Source organism: Canis lupus, chromosome 9 (assembly GCF_003254725.2).
Source record: "Canis lupus dingo isolate Sandy chromosome 9, ASM325472v2, whole genome shotgun sequence".
NCBI classification, from domain to species: domain Eukaryota; kingdom Metazoa; phylum Chordata; class Mammalia; order Carnivora; family Canidae; genus Canis; species Canis lupus.
In genome coordinates this window covers 57260092-57277927 of record NC_064251.1, presented here as the reverse complement: position 1 = coordinate 57277927, position 17836 = coordinate 57260092, and the positions used below count along the sequence as shown (strand labels likewise).

General features: G+C 41.4%; 1 protein-coding gene across 4 annotated transcripts in view; it reads left to right on the top strand.

Moving 5' to 3' along the window:
• GARNL3 (GTPase activating Rap/RanGAP domain like 3) overlaps positions 1-17836 on the top strand; it is a 146532-nt gene that overhangs the window by 67118 nt on the left and 61578 nt on the right. For 3 of the 4 annotated variants that reach the window (XM_025475197.3, XM_025475202.3, XM_025475200.3), the window contains 2 exons: positions 12007-12112; positions 13449-13567. In XM_025475197.3, coding sequence (XP_025330982.1) covers positions 12007-12112; positions 13449-13567 — 225 coding nt within the window. The remainder of the gene's footprint in view (positions 1-12006; positions 12113-13448; positions 13568-17836) is intronic. The other variant, XM_025475196.3, reaches the window with a different exon arrangement.

The window sequence follows — 17836 nt, the reverse complement described above, 5'->3', positions numbered from 1 at the left end:
ACAACTCAGCCGCAGTGTGACTGTGGACAGTTCACTTAACATCTTTGAAACTATTTGGTGAAGTTATTGATTTCACAAATCACTGTGGTCTATTGTGTCTAAAACACAGCCCTGTCTCAGATTGCCTCTCTGGGAAATATGATATCAAGACTCAAATAGTGTTTTCAATTTTGTTTCTACCAGAGCCACTGAGCATGAGTGCTGAGTTGGAGCACCGTGGCTGTGTTTTATATTGATGGTCTCCAGCTAAAAGCCTGCGGCCAGTGTTAACGTACACTCTGATAAAAGACCTGAGTGCCCAGGAGACTCAAGGAAACCAAGCTGGCTTGCTCAGAGTCAGTTAAAGCTGTCAGTGCACTAGAAGGGACAATATTTGTAGCTGCTTAAAATTTTTCAAACACACTAAGAAACAAATTGCAAAGTAATTTCATTACTGGGTTATTTCTCCTTTTATTATTGCTCTTTAAGTGTTCTTTATACAGTACGGATCCAAGACCCTCATCAGATCTGTGATTTGCAAAAATTCTCCACCATTCTGCAGACTGCCTTTTCACTTCCTTGATTGTGTCCTTTGAAGCACAGATGTTTTAAAATGCAATAATGTCTCCTCTACCTAGCTTTTCTTTGGTGGCTTCCGCTTTTTGTGTCATTTCTAAGGAATATTTGCCTGGTTAAGGTGGTTCAGTCACTTCTTACTCTTCCATTGAAGACAATGTTGAATTTGCCTTGATTTCTTTACACAGTCAGTATAATGGTTTTACCATCTGTGATAGGTAATTTCACGATGTGACATTGCTGGGGCTATTTTTTGTGTGATTTTTCTCTTGGCCTGTGCTCAGGGCTTAGTGGCATTCTGTGTGTCCCTGTGTGCATGGCCACCTTATAGTGTGCTGGTATTGTTCTCGAAAATGAATTTTTAGGACTAATATGAGGCCCAGGTTGAGTCACCTTTTGCTAAGGAGTGTTATAACATGATTTAAAATAAGAAATGGATATTTTATCTTTTTCTCAGTTCCTGACACAGAGCTGCCCAAACCTGTGAATTTCCTAAGTGCAAGAGTGAGAGTTGTGTGTCTTTTGTCATATTAATGAAGTGACTTTTGGAAAGCCCCTAGGAAGGGGGGAGTGCTGGTCACAGAGAAACCTCCCATACAATTAGAGGGTTAGAACTTTCAGCCCCATCCCTGACCTACAACCTCGGGAAAGAAGCTAAAGATTGAGTTCAGTTGCCAATGGCCTGTGATTTAATCAAACACGGTTTGATTGATGATTTAATCAATCCGTGAAGCCTCTGTAAAAACCCAAAGAACGGGATTCAGAGAGCTTCTGGGCTGGGGAACACGGGGAGACTGTGGGGGCAGTGGCACATCCAGAGGGCATGGCACCTCTGCACCCTTCCCCATACCTTGCCCTATTCATCTTTTCCATCTGGTGTTCCTGAGTTATATTCTTTTATAATAAATTAGTTAGTAGAATGTTTCTCTTGAGTCCTGTGAGCCACTCTAACAAATTAATTGAACCCAAAGAAGGGGTCATTGGATATCTTTGGGGGTGGGGTGGGAGGATGACAGTCTGGTAAGACTGAGCCCTACACTTGTGGGATCTGAGGCTGTCTCCAGGTAGATGGTGTCAGAACAGAGCTGAATTTTAGAACACCCAGCTGGTATCAGAGAAATGCTTGGTGATGTGGGGGAAAAATACATATTGGAATTGATGTCAGAATTGGAGGGAGGGTTTCCATTTTCTTTTGTCAGACACTGTAAACTAAATTCCTAGCATGAGACTTTCCAAACCACCCTGGTGCTGCAGAACAGAGCAGCAGGTTTACATGAAGTCTGGTTTGTGGGCACAACACTCAGAGATGTTCCCCGCTCAGCTCTGCTCAGCACGACAACCATCCCTGTAGTCTTTGGGGGTACAGGGGGGCTCTTCCAATTCACCTTTTCTTTGAACGTGCATCCCTTTGGGGCCCCAGCTTAATGTCTGGTGGGTCTCCTATTAGACTTAACTGCCTTAACAGGTCTGGGAGTTTGATTTTTTTGCCCTCTTGCCCCATGAGGCCACCAAAACCCAAGTTTCATTTTGTCAGAATTGACAAATATCCTCAACCTAAGAAGATTTCCATAGTCCTCCTACCTCTCTGGGCTCCTACTTGCCTCTTGTTTGGATTAGTAATTCCTGACTATCTTGTAAGCACTCCAAGGGCTTTTAAGGAAATGATTTTAATATCTTTCAAGTAGTTTTAGTTTTTTCCATGGGAGTGTTGGTTGAATAACCTAGCCCACCATTACCAAAAATAAAAATTCTATCAGAAGTGCTTTTCATGTGATATGTCATTCATTCAACCCTCATTTTTGAGGATCCTTTCTTGGTGCCAGGTTGTCTATGCCCTGCTGATGTAGGAGTGAGTAGGATTGCTGCGGTTCCTGCCCTAGTGACCTCACAGATTGGCAGGGGAGGGAAGTCCATAAACAGGATGACAGCAAGTACTGTGGGGAAAACAAGTAGCGGACATGGTGCAAAGAGGAAGAGCCCTACTTAGCTTGGATGGTCACACAGGGCCTCACCAGATATCACAGTGAGCCCAAGGCCTCTGAGCAGTGCACTCAGATCACTGGTGGTAAAGGACCAGCTTTTTAATTTCTGATCTGTTGTAGAACTCAGTGTGGTCCTACCTGCATGACCAGTATGCAGCACCCCTTCATGTAACTCCCCACCAAATTTAGTAAATCTGAGATATATCTGGACTCTTTTTAAAGAAATGAATCCAGGCAGCCCCGGTGGCACAGCAGTTTAGCGCTGCCTGCAGCCCGGGGTGTGATCCTGGAGACCTGGGATTGAGTCCCACGTCAGGCTCCCTGCATGGAACCTGCTTCTCCCTCTGCCTGTGTCTCTGCCTCTCCTCTCTCTGTGTGTCTAAACAAACAAACAAATAAATAAATCTATCTTTAAAAAAAATAAAGAAATGAATCCACTGAGCATGATTTCGGTGTCACAGTAATGTCAAAATGCTTGTAAAAGTTTCTAATGCCTCTCTGTTGCCATACACTTTGTTATGGAGTGGTAAGAAGTTTTCAGATCAACACCCGCCCATCAGCTATTCCTTACTGCCCTAGAGTCAGTCTAGGACCAAGGCATAAGCCCCTGCACCAGCTTCACCACAGTCAGCTCATCAGTACCTGCTTGAGCACATCTGCAAGAATGGGAGACTTGCCTCCTCCTTGATAGGTTGTTTTTCTGTGGACACTAGCTGAGTATCCTACACTTCAATTCCATTCTGACACTAACTACCTGGGGTTAGCCCCAAAAGACTGCCTCACTTCAGACCCCAGTTGCAAGTATCAGGTCCCCAGGTCACCCACATTTCTGCCTCATTTGGCTACAAAGTCAGGGGTTCCCACAACCCCCCTCCTCAGGTCCAATAATTTGCTAAAACGACTCATAGAATTTAGGGAAGCACCTCACTTACTATCACCAGTTTATTACAAAGGATATAACTCAGGAACAGCCAAATGGGAGAGATGCACAGAATAAGGTATTGGGGGGCGGGAGCCAACAGAGAGCTTCATGCCCCTGTTATGAGGACCACACTCCCAGCACTGTGATGTGTTCACCAATTCAGAAGCTCCCTGGACCCATCATGAACGGGTTTCATCACATATCATGTTTCATCGCAATGATCAAATCATTGGCCATTGATGATTAAATCAGTCTACACTCCCTCCCCTCCCACAGGGTCCAGTGTGGGGCTGAAAGTTACAAGCTTCTGATCAAGGCTTGATCTTTCTAGCAACTGGCCCCATCCTAAAGCTCTGCAGAGACACAGCAAGAGTCACCTCATTGGAGCAAAAGGCATTCCTATCACCTTCATCATTCAGAAAATCTCCAGGGTTCTTTTTATTGAACAGAATTCATATGTCTATATTTTCCACTCAGAGTTTCTATTTACATTTTCTGTAAGGCTTGGTCCTCTTAAACATGATGGGCTCCCAAGCATTCCAGGATATCTGCTGTTTTTCTCCTAAGATGTGGACTTGATTCCACTCATCGTTATCCTCTCTGCTGCTTCTGGGCCACATGTGAGCTTATTAATGTTAAGTTGAAGTGGTCAGAACTGAATTTGGAGCTCCAGGTACACCCCACACAGCCACAGAGTGGAACAGGCTCATCCTCTTCCTTGCTGTGCACACTCTCTTTTTATGAATCCAGTGATTCATTATGAACCCTTGATATGCTCCCCCTTACCCCAGTCTTCCTCATGGTGCAGTGGAGACAATTTTGGAGTCAAATGAGCTTGAGTTTAGGCCTCACTCTATCACTTACCAGTTTATGACTCAACTTCTCCAAGTCTCAGTTTCCTGTTGGGTAAAATGGGTGCAAATTCCTGCTTTGTCCCACCTGGCCTTCCCCATCCTGTACTTGAACAATTGGAATTTGTCACCAGTTGTAGTATTTTCCATTGTCCATACTGAATTTAATCTCATTTGTGTGTCCATAATTGCTAATTGTCAAAAGGTTTTTTTTTTTGACGTCTTGATTCTGTTGTCCTATTAGTTAACCCACTGAGAAGTTTTATATTACCTTCAAATGTTCTTCTCCTGCCATCTGTGTGCTCATTCAGATTTTTTTTTTTATGATAGTCACACAGAGAGAGAGAGAGAGGCAGGCTCCATGCAGAGGGAGCCCGACGTGGAACTCGATCCCGGGTCTCCAGGATCGCGCCCTGGGCCAAAGGCAGGCGCCAAACCGCTGCGCCACCCAGGGATCCCTCATTCAGATTATTAATTAAAGTGAGTGTGACCCTTGGGTGGATCACTGGAGACCTCCCTTACAGCTCACTTGTATATATCAATTAGTATATTGTGGAGCAGAGGGACAATCTCTCAGCTTTTTATAAATCTATCTTCCTTCGTGTAGGAGGATTCTCTTATACATTGTTGGGGGCTATGTAAACAAGTACAATCTTTTGGGAGGGCAATTAGCAATAACTAAAAGTGAGCACACCATTTGGGCAGCAGTTCTGCTACAGTGTGTATTGTAGCATCATTTAAAATAGGAAAAAAAAAATCACCTGGAAACACCTTCCATTTCCACCAGTAAAGGAATGATTATATAAATTATAATACATTTATACAGTGGAATTCTTAGTTGCTGTTAGAAAGAATGAAGTAGTAGTATATATAATACCATAGAAAAATATAGTTAGGCCTAAAAGCAAGTTCCAGAATTAGTATATAATTCCATTTCCTTAACAAACAAAAAAGTAAATAAGTTTTTCCATATGCAAGAAAGTTCCCAAAAGGATACATAAAAATTAAGCAGTAATTGCTTCTGGAAATTGGAGAACCTTGACTTCCCATGTCAGGTCCTTTTATGCCATTTACATATTTTACACATCCCTACTCAACTGTAGTGTTTAATTTTTCTAAAAATCTCCATACTCGTTAAAAAGAGCACGGTAGATCTAATGTACTGACATAGAAATATTTCTAAGATATTTTTTAAGTGTTATTTATTCACGTAATCTCTGTACCCAGTGTGAGACTTGAACTCACAATTCCAAGATCAAGAGTCGCATATGCTTCTAACTGAGCCAGCCAGGTGCCCCTAAGATATTTCCTTTAGTGGAAATAATCAAGTTTCAGTGTAATAGCTCCACTAGCATCCCATTTATGAAAACAAATTCTGCGTATATATGCATATATGAACATATGTGTATGTGTGGACATGGGTATGAAGTTGTGATGTGAGCATGTATGTATACAGCAAACACACATTTATAAATGCATACAAAGGCCTAAGACTATCCACACCAACCTGGTAGAATGGTTATCAAAGGAAAAGGATGTGCACAGGGGCAGGGGGGAAGGAAAAGAAAAGAATTTTACTTTGTGTGTGGTTTCACTTTTTTCAACCCGCTTATATTTATTTGCATTTGCAATTCAAAAGTTTTTAGTGTATCTTTTTTTAAATCCATCTTCTTTGCTGCCAGCATTCTCTCAGCAATTTAAACTAGAAACTGAAGTAAAGTCCATTTAAATGCATCGTCTCATTAATTGAACACACTCTGGAAAAGACCATAAAAACTCCCACCAGGTGTTATATAAGACCAGGGGTCTCATCTGTAGTCCAAGTGTGTTGTGTAGATCGCCTGCTTAAAGTTGAACATCAGCAAACATTCAGATAAAATGAGGGTGTTATGTGTAGATTTTGATTACATTCTCCTCAAAATATCCTGGCAGATTTGCTCAGTCCTCCTCCTTCACATCCCACAAGTATAAATGGGATTTAAAAAAAAAATAAAGTGAAGGGGCGCCTGGGTGGTTCAGTTGGTTAAGGGTCGAACTCTTGGTTTCAGCTCAAGTCATGATCTCAGGGTCCTGAAATGGAGCCCCATGTCGGGCTTCACACTCAGCAAGGAGTCTGCTTCTTCCTCCCCCTTCCCTTCTACTCTCTCTCTCTCTCTCTCTCAAATAAAATCTTAAAAAAAAAAAAAAAAAAAAAAGACAATGAAGGAGACAAGAAGCTATTTCAGGCTTTGGAATTTGATGCAGGAGTGATTCAGGATTTCTTAGTCTCAGGACTCATTTAACACTGTGGGCATGTTCAAGGCATGTCTGCAGCATAGAATAATTTGAGTTTATTACTCTTCATAATACCTTCTAGCAAACATGTGTCTAAAAGGGCACAAAAATAACTCTGGGCGTTTGCAATGTTAATCTTTAGTTGTCTGGCAAATGTGCCCATCAGAGTCTTTCCTCCAAACTTGCTTGTTGATGTCAAATAAATGAAGCATTCTGGTGTCATTGTCACCTTAAAAGTTGTAGATGAAGCTTCCATATCTCCAAAGTCCTCTGTAAAATAAGTCATACTTAAAAAGAAGTAAGGTTTATTGCAAAATTAAAGCCATGATTAGGCATTACTATGCCCACTCTAGAACCGCTAAAAGGAAAATCCCTGAAATGCTAAAGAGCTAGCCAGAGGACGAGGAGCAACTAGAACTCTCCACATCTTGCTAATAGTGTAGGTTGGCTCATCCCCTTTGAAAGTTTGGCCATATCTACTAAAACAGAACATCTGCCTCCCCTGGTCCCTCCTCGGGGGATGCATACCCAACAGCCATGAGTGCTTATGTCCACCAAAAGACAAACACAAGAATGTTCTATGACTTTATTCCTAATGACCCCAAACTGGAAAGAGCCCATATGTCCATCAACTGGAGAATGAATACATACACCGTAGTGTTCATACTGGGGGTGGGTACTGCTACATGGCAGCAGAAGAGACCGAACTGTTGCCACATCCCCAAGGGGATGAACATCACAGGCGTGATGCTAAAAGACAAACTCGACTCGAATAAATACACAAAATATGATTTCATTTCTATGAAGTTCAAGTGCAAGTAACACGAATAGTGGTTATAGAAGTCAAGATAATGGTTGCTTTTCAGGATATGATTGGGCACTGACTGGGCAAAGGAGTGAAGGAGCCTTCTGGGGTACCGCAAATATTTTCTGGCTTGATCCAGGGAGGGGTTATGAGGGTGTATACATATTTGAAAAATCATTTACTCGAAATTTGTGCCCTTTACTGTCTACTTCCGGTATTTATTATCATCAGAAACTGGAACTCATTTTTGGAGTCATTCTGACAGTTCCAGTCTTGGCCAGGGGGTGCTTCTTGTTTTGTTTCTTTGCTTTAATCTCCTTTCTTTGTCAGTTCCTGCATTTGTTCTTGTCTTTACACCTCATCATATGTGATTTTAACCATGGACAAGAAGTCTCTCACTCTGTGAGACTCATAACTTTTTTGGTGTTGGCTCTCCCACCCCCCATCCTCCACCCCCATTTTAGTTAAGGATTCAGTGAAGACAGAGGTTAAGTAGGCAGCTCTTTGGTCATTTAAAAACCTCATAATTGACACTTTGTACTTGATGGATATATGGGGCATGCTACCAGCCAAAGTCAGGCCCCTAACTCTGAGATAGATGCTCCTCCAAGGGGCATACCACCTCTCTCTGTGTTTCTCCATCCTGTGGTTGCCAGTGTTCAGACCTCTGGGAGAGCGGTAGGGGAAGCAGACTCAGTATTTCAGAAGATCTAGAGTATGGGGGTCAGTTTTTATGTCCTTTAACCCCCTTGGCAATCTGTGAAGCCTGTAGACCCCTTCTCAGAGTATTTTTGAATGCATAAAACAAAAACATAGGATTACAAAGGAAAACAGTTGTGTTGAAACAGTTATTGGAGGGGTGCCAGGGTGGCTCAGCCAGTTAGTGTCCAACTTTTGATTTCAGGTCATGACCTCAGGGTGGTGAGATCGAGTCCCACATCAGGCTCACACCCAGCATGGAGCCTATTTAAGATTCTCTCTCCCTCTGCCTCCCCGCCCGCCCCACCTCCCACATGCTCTGTAAAAAGGAAGGAAGGAAGGAAGGAAGGAAGGAAGGAAGGAAGGAAGGAAGGAAGGAAGGAAGGAAGGAAGGAAGGAAGGGAGGGAGGGAGAGAGGGAGGGAAGGAATCAGACTGATTTTTTTTTTTTTTTATGATAGTCACACACAGAGAGAGAGAGAGAGAGAGAGAGAGAGGCGGAGACACAGGCAGAGGGAGAAGCAGGCTCCATGCACCGGGAGCCCGACATGGGATTCGATCCCGGGTCTCCAGGATCACGCCCTGGGCCAAAGGCAGGCGCCAAACCGCTGCGCCACCCAGGGATCCCCCAGACTGATTTTTTAACCTAATTTTTGACACAGTAATATATGTCCTTTTTTATCAGCACATTAAATAAATATAGCAGTAGGCTTACAGCTCCTGCAGTTTTGAACAGTGGAGATTGTAAACAGTATTCAGGATATCTGCAGTCACTATAATGAGTTCTGAAAATATCTGGTTTGTGTGTGTGTTTGAGGAGAGAGAGAGAGACATGGTTACCAGCTCTGTTCTACTGTAGTTGCATTTTGTTGGGGTTTTCTTGCATACATACGTAATTGAAAGAAACACATTTTTTTAAAGATTTTATTTTTAAATAATCTCTACTCCCAACATAGGGCTCAAACTTAAAATCCTGAGATCAGGAATCCCATGCTCTACTGACGGAGCCAACCAGACACCCCAAGAAATGCTACATTTTAATTAGAAGTTAGGGAAATAAACATTTTTTTCTTTACTCAAGCTCATGCCTGCCCTGGATTCTTTTAGATCCCCTGGCATAGAGCACTGCTTCTCAAAGTTCAGTGTTCCTCGGAATCACTTGGTATGCTTGTAAAATTGCAGATTCTAGGGCACCACCCACAGAGATCCCGCAAAGGAGTCTAGAATGGGCCCATGAGTAACATTTTAACAAATCTAGAAGCACAGAGCTAAGCTCTGGTGCTGTGCCACGCAAATCTGGGAAGTTCAAGAGGCCTAAGTGTCCTGGTTCCCTCAGAGTCTCCTCTCCCAGCTCTGCTGTTGATACCAAGGATCTAGGGCCTTGGGACAATGGCACAGACCATGATGGCATCTGACTGGCTAAGGCTGAGCTGGACCCCACCTGTATCTGGTCAGCTGATGCCTGATGCTGGCTGGTGGACCCCAAAGTCATACCACAGCTGCCTGCTCCCCCGGGCATAGCAGACTATGGATCAGCACTGCCAGTGGTTTATGATTATAAAGTGAATAGTGTTGACAATGAATCATCCAGAAATTCTACCGGGAACAAAATCCAATCATGTGCTCTTCTTGAGCCACACCAAAAGTTCAAAACTAAGAGGCAACATCTTGAACAGGGGATCAACATTAGTATCACCAATGAGGAACAGATAAAGGTCTTGAAATATGATAAGCTGAGAGGGACAAGTACCATTTGTGTAGCATCCCGACCAGGTATACATAGCCTGAACCTCATCATGGGGAAACATCAGACAAACCCAGAATGAGTCATGCTTGATTTTTAAAAAGAAGAGGGGAAATATGTGCTATATTCTTTACAAATGTCAGTCTTGTAAAGGACAGAGTCTGTGGAATGTTCCAGATGAAGGGAATTTATTTATTTATTTATTCATTCATTCATTCATGAGAGACACAGGCAGAGGGAGAAGCAGGCTCCATGCAGGAAGCCCGATGCAGGACTCAATTCCAGGCCTTGGGGATCACGCCCTGGGCCAAAGGCAGATGCTCAACTACTGAGCCACCCAAGTGTCCCAAGATGAAGGGAATCTAAAGAGAAATGATAACACAATCATCCTGTCCTCAAGAGGGAAGATACTTTAAATGGAATTTTTAAGTCAATTGACAAAATTAGAATACAGATGGTAGATTAGAGGTACCATATCGATGTTAAATTTATAAAAGTTGGTAAAGCTGTATTGTGGTTATGTAAGAAGATATCTCTGTTCTTGGGAAATACACAGTGAGGCATTTAGGGATAAAGGGCTATTATTTGTGTGTTTTAGTCATAAATGGTTCAGAAAAAATTTGTGTAGACAGTGAGCAAATTAATAAATGGGATAAAATATTAACAGTAGGTAAATCTGATAAAGGGTATACAGATGATCTTTGCAGTCCTATTCTTCCAACTTTTATGTAAACTCAAAATTATTTCCAAATTAAAAAATATATATATATATAATCAGTAGCTGGTTTTTTTAATTCAAGAAAATTCAATAAAGGCACAATAATGCTAAGAAACATAACCTACTTTTTACTCTTTGAAGAGTAAAAGGGCAGAACATAAAAAGACAGACAATGACATAATGATTAAAATTTTTCAAAAGAAAAAACCAGTCCTCTTAAATTGGCACTGACTCGGTTTCAGCTCCACTGCTTGTGAGCTTGGCAATCTTAAGCAGCGTAGCTTAAATGTCCCAGCCTCACTTTTTTCATCTGAAATAAAACCTATGTCCTAAAGTTGGTCCTAAAGATGCTATGGAGCTAATGTATATGAAGTGTTTGTCCTGGTGCTTGGCCCTGAAAGCTCTTTCTCTGAGTGTCAGCATTTCCAGAGCATGAGAAAGACAGCATCCTAATTCACTCTATAAGTAATATAACCCTAAAAATACCCTGGTGGAAATACTTACAGAAAAGAAACCTATAATTTCCATCTCACTAAAAATTATGATACATAATTTTTTTAATCCAGTAATGTATCAAAAGAATACTGTATACCATTACCTAGTAGGATATATCCCAGAAATTTGAGGACCATTCAGCATCAGAAGAGCCAGTAGTATAATTCATTACATTACTATAATTTTCCCCCATTTAACATATTCTCTCAATAGTTGCCAAAAAACTTTCAGTAAAATTTGATATTGATTCCTGAGAATGGCCTCTTTATAAGCGTGGAATTGAACATGGTAAAGCAAGTGACCACAAACATCTAGTAAATCACCAGAGGCATGTCGGAATTGGAATATGTTCCAAGTATTCTGCCGTATACACATGGCACAAAGTAGATGTCAGTGGAGTTTCAGTATGATTGCATTTTGGTAAGAAACATACGTAGGTATGTACATGTAGGAAAAAATGAGAGGAAACCATACCAAATCATTCATAGTGTGACTACCTTTTGAGAAAGGATTCAGATTATTCATTATGTTTATCCATAATTTCCCCATTAATTGTGTTATTTCATGACAAATTTTAAAAATTCAACAAAAAAATATGAGCTCCAATAAAGAGTCTGCAGAGATGTATTCCAGGTGAAAGCTGTTACCAGGGTACCAAACAGAAGGGCGTGCCTCTAGGGGGCACCATCTCCCAAATATTTGGAAGCTTCGGACCAGAAAGGAGAGAAACTTCGTTATACTGAAGGTGGAAAGAGCTGAACCCACTGGTTCGCTCAGTTCTTTTTCCTATACCCCAAGAACCTTCACAATGCTTCTATGATGTGGATGTGTTGTCTTTTCTAATGAGAATATGCGGGTACATCCCTTTTTGTATGGTTTTGACAATGACTTTGGCCTCTGGTTCATTGGCCACTTCTTGTTTACTTTCTGAATATGCCTCTTAATGGCACAATTTTGTTCAGTTACAGAATACAACTGCTCTGCCAGGTACATGGCGAAGAACAGACGTGCACTTAGAGAACCCAGAGTACCACACCAGATGGTATTTCAAGTATTTTTTAGGACAAGGTAACTATGCCATTATGGTGGTTGGGAAGAAAGAATATTCAAAATGAAAATCAAATGTTGATGTGATTTTTTTTCTGGTGTCCCTACCAGTTTAGGGACATTAATGTCAGGTTAATAGTAAGCTTTGTAGATTTAAAGATATAATTCAGTCTCGGCCCTAGGATTTTCACTAGGATAATAGCTATTTGAGACATAAGAATTTGCAGGGTAGAAAACAACTTTAGACCTAACAAGACAAGTGTCCTGTCTATAGTGGGTTTTGAATACTTAATTCAAGACAATGAAGCAAATAAGTGGATACCTGAGCTCCAGGGCCACTATGGAACTAGAGACACATTGTCCTGACTCTGAAATAGGTCTGGATCCTGGTTCTGCCATTCTTAACCACAGGACCTTACCCCAGTCACTCTCCACTTCTCTGAGATTTATTTCTTTATCTCTAGAGTGGAGGTATTACTTTTATATACCTGGTAGGTTTGAACAGGAGTTTCAATGAGATATGCTGGAGAAACAGCTAAGCCTGGCACAAAGCAAGAACTCATTCATTAATAGTGGTGTACATTTAAAGTGAAGGGCTCAGGTGAACATATATGGGAAGGTGGAAAATGGAACTGTAGCTAACAACAGAAGAGACTGGGAATGGGAAAATAATCACTGGTGCAGGATAAGAGAGTAGGTAGATAAATTGCTTATCAGGCTAATGCATGTGTTTATAGAAGATGTGATTCTGGAGACTATATACAATGAGAGTTATCAGACCCATATGATGTCTTTTTAAAAATCTGATACTGTTTTATTCTAAGAAGTTTGCTTACTGGACAAGGCATATTTCTTTATAAAGAAGGAATTCGGTGGAAAAGTTGTTATCCTCCCAAATGCTTGAAAGCATAGTGCCCAGAGCAGTAGTGACTTTAGAGAAAACTGGTGCAATCTGTTCAGATGCCAAGAAACTCAGAGGTAAGGCAGGCTCAGGAGTTGGTAGATTCAGAGGCTCAGTGGTGCCATCAAGGCTGGCCCTCCCCAGGGTTACAAAGTGGTTACAGCACTTACAGGCAGCACTTCTAGACACTGCCATGTCCAGAGGAAGGAGAAGGCCATCTTCAGGAGTGAGGAAGCCTTTCTAGAAACCTCTCGATGCATTTCTCCTCCTGTCTCATTGGCCAGAATTGAGCTCATGTTCATTTCTGATCGAATCACTGCTAAGAGGAATGGGAGGGTGTGATCAGGTTCTTTCCCCAGCTGGGTTTGGGATTCTTGTTCCCTGCTCACATGGGAAGGAGAAAGTGTCTGGAAGAACCAGCGTATCCTCCCTGTTCTAAAGCTGTCTCTTTTCCAGTCCATCAGAACTACATTGGAAACGATGCAGAGAAGAGCCCCTTCTTCCTGTCTGTGACCCTTTCTGATCAAAACAATCAGCGTGTCCCTCAATACCGAGCAATTCTTTGGAGGAAAACAGTAAGTACCTGGCTTGCACCTGGAGCATCGCCACCACTCAGAGTTTGATTAGTGTCATAGTCCGAGTGGTTCAGGTGAGCCTTCTTCTATGAGGTTCTTTAAGTTTGGATCGTTTAGAGGTAGGGCCTTCAAGCTCTGCGTGTAACCACAAGATCCCCCATACAAACCTTTTCCTCAGTCTCTGGCCAGTGGAATACAGAAGTATATTTTGAGTATTAATCTTAGCCATTACTAAGACAAACTGATCAGCTGGCTCACCTTCAACTAAAACCCAAAATTTATTGGAAGAATATAATACTATTACAGGGATACAGCCCTGTATCCTGTTTCCCTGGGCCATTCAGTCAAACACTAAATTGGCTGAGCCTCTAGAATTCCTCTGAAACTTAGCCCCTTTCGTCAGTTTTTTGAGGTAGAAAAATGACTGGAGACTTAACAAGGCAGGTACCTCCACTCCGTGATGGGATCTGACAGCAGTGAACTGAATGAAGGCAAATCCTTTCAACTCAGGAATGCGGGCATCCCTGTAGCTCAGGAAAATTCTCTTACGTTCACTATCACTGCTACTTCTCTTTTCCAATTTTTTCTAGTAATTCTTACAGTTGATCTCCATCTATCACCTTTTAACCTTTTCTCATTATTTTCTTTCCTTAGGCTTTATTTCCCTTTGCTTCCCAGAGAATTTTTTCATAGGCTTATGGACACTGGAAAGAGCAAAGGGTTTGGAGTTAAGCAAACCAGGGTCAAATTACATCAGTACCAAATTCATTAATGTCAGTTTGAGAAAATTGCTAATGCTCCATTTTCTTCTTTGTAAACTAGGGAAAGTTCTCGGCTGTGATTCACAGGTGCTGAGGACTATATTAAGTGAGATCTTGTTTGAAAATCCACATTACACTATGTCCCAAATCATCAAATCTTAAATGGCTTAGACACCTGAAGGATAGAACATTTTACTCTTGAATCAATGAGTACAGTGTATAATTAAGAAGCAATGAGATAAACTACACTCAGAAAACATTAGTCCTATTATGTGGTAGTCTTGGGTGGAGGTTTTTTTTTTTTTTTAAGATTTTATTTACTTATTCATGAGAGACAGAAAGAGGCAGAGGGAGAAGCAGGCTCCCTGCGGGGAGCCCAATGCAGGACTTGATGCCAGGACTCTGGGATCACGCCCTGAGCCGAAGGCAGATGTTTAACCACTGAGCTACCCAGGAGCCTCGGAATCTTGGTTTATGGATGCATTTGTTGAGAGCCATTACTTAATCATTGCATGCTGATTTTTATCTCAACAACACAGTATCTCAAAAATTGCTACATACATCTTTTGGGGAATGAATACAAAAACTTAAACAGTAATTTTTTATATACACTTTTTAAAAAACAGTAATATTTTTACATACACTTTAAGAAACAGTAATTTTTTATACACACACATATATGAACACATTTTTTATGTGCTCATGTACATAAACACATTTGCATGCATGCATACATATACAGCAACTTCAAAAAACCCAGAAAGAATTTCTAGAAACCATTAGAGTAAATTGTAGTTAGGAACTTTTTCTGATGATTAAAAATAGTGATAGTACTAACAGTAAATCTTAACATTTTTGAGCACTTACTATATGCCACATACTATACTAAGTCTTCCAAATGCATTATCTCAATAGGTATGATTGTGCTTTAGGGGGGTTAAATGACGTGACTAAGGCCATATGCCAGGCGGTGGCAGGCCAAGCAGAAGGCAGGACTGTATGCGAGCTGTCAGCGCTGTACATAATTAATTTTGCATGTAATTCTTTGACTCACGCTGTTTCTCTCTCTAGACTATGAGCTCTATGAAGGTAGGGGACGTAACTGTTTTGTTCTCACCTGGCCTGGTACCTGACACATAGAAGTAGCTCAAGAAGTATTAACTGAATGAATGAATGAATGACACCAAAGTCCAGTCTAACCCATGTGCTCTGTTGGCACAGATAAATGTCCATGTTATGTTTATATAAATGTCCATGTTATGTTTCAGAAATTTTTCTCTTTTTAAGCAGATTTAGGGGAAAAATCTAATGTAAAACCAAGTTAGCTCTTACTCATGGATGATTCCCTGCAGAAGGGTTTTTGGCTCTCTCCTCTCTCCCCATGCCACTGAAATGGGGGTTGGTCTTGCCATCAGCAAAGCTGTCCTGAAGCAGAGTTAATACACAAGTGTATGAAGATAACATTGGAGAACTGTGCAAGTTGTTCTTCTTTTTTTTTTTTTTGTATATTTTTTATTGGAGTTTGATTTGCCAACATAAAGTATAACACCCAGTACTCATCCTGTCAAGTGCCCCCCTCGGTGCCCGTCACCCAGTCACCCCATCCCCCCGCTCACCTCCCTTTCCACTACTGCTTGTTCGTTTCCCAGAGTTAGGAGTCTCTCATGTTTTGTCACCCTCTCTGATTTTTTCCCACTCATTTTCTCTCCTTTCGCCTATGATCCCTTTCACTATTTTTTATATTCCCCGTATGAGTGAAACCATATGATGATTGTCCTCCAATTGACTTACTTCACTCAGCATAATACCAGTTCCATCCACATTGAAGCAAATGATGAGTATTTGTTGGCTATTGAGTATGAGTATTTGTATGGCTATTTGTTGGTTATGAGTATTCTAATGGCTAGTATTCCATTGTATATATAGACCACATCTTCTTTATCCATTCATCTGTCAGTGGACACTGAGGCTCCTTCCACAGTTTGGCTATTGTGGACATTGCTGCTATAAACATTGGGGTGCAGTGTCTCAGTTTTTCACTGCATCTATATCTTTGGGGTAAGCCCCCAGCAGTGCAATTGCTGGGTCGTAGGGTAGCTCTATTTTTAACCCTTTGAGGAACCTCCACACAGTTTTCCAGAGTGGCTGTACCAGTTCACATTCCCACCAACAGTGCAAGAGAGTTCCCCTTTCCCCACATCCTCTCCAACATTTGTTGTTTCCTGTCTTGTTAATTTTCACCATTCATACTGGTGTGAAGTGCTATCTCATTGTGGTTTTGATATGTATTTCCCTGATGGCAAGTGATGAGGAGCATTTTCTCATGCGCTTGTTGGCCATGTCTATGTCTTCTTTGGTGAAGTTTCTGTTCATGTCTTTTGCCCATTTCATGATTGGATTGTTTGTTTCTTGGGTGTTGAGTTTAATAAGTTCTTTATAGATCTTAGATACTAGCCCTTTATCTAATATGTCATTTGCAAATATCTTCTCCCATTCTGTAGGTTGTCTTTTAGTTTTGTGGACTGTTTCTTTTGCTGTGCAAAAGCTTTTTATCTTGATTAAGTACCAGTAGTTCATTTTTGCTTTTGTTTCCCTTGCCTTCATAGATGTATCTTTTAAAAACTTTATTTATTTATGAGAGACACAGATAAAGAGGCAGAGACACAGGCAGAGGGAGAAGCAGGCTCCATGCAGGGAGCCCGACATGGGACTTGATCCCAGGTCCCCAGGATCAGGCCCTGGGCTGAAGGCAGTGCTAAACCACTAAGCCACCCAGGCTGCCTTATAGATGTATCTTGCAAGAAGTTGCTGTGGCCAAGTTCAAAAAGGGTGTTGCCTGTGTTCTCCTCTAGGATTTTGATGGAATCTTGTCTCACATTTAGATCTTTCACCCATTTTGAGTTTATCTTTGTGTATGGTATAAGAGAATGGTCCAGTTTCATTCTTCTGCACGTGGCTGTCCAATTTTCCCAGCACCATTTATTGAAGAGACTGTTCTTTTTCCAGTGGATGGTCTTTCTGCCAGTTGTTCTCGAGGACACATATGACAGTCTTCCCACATTCACCAAATAAGAAGTGATCCTGCCCTTGTCCAAAGCCTCTTATCTTCTGTACCTTAAGACTTGTTTTCTGGCTTTTTTTTTCTTTTAAGATTTTATTTATTTATTTGAGAGAGAGAGAGAGATAGGGAGAGAGAGTCTGAGCAGTGGCAGCAGGGAGAAGGAAAGAGAGAAGCAGGCTCCCCACTGGCCTGGGTTTTTTTTAACTTATTTATTTAATATTTGCTAATTACACTATTCCAGGCTCTCTGTTTTAAATATTCTCTTTGGATAACTGTCTCTTTTGGACAAATAGTCTTTCCAATGTCTTTCCCCTCCCCCTCTTGAAGCTGCTATTTGGGTTCATGGGGACAGGGCTTGTGAGATCTCACAAGGCAGGAGAAGAGGACCTTGAGTCCACATGGGGCACTCAGGGTTTTTTTCTGGGTTCTGTTGTAGAGTGGCTGATC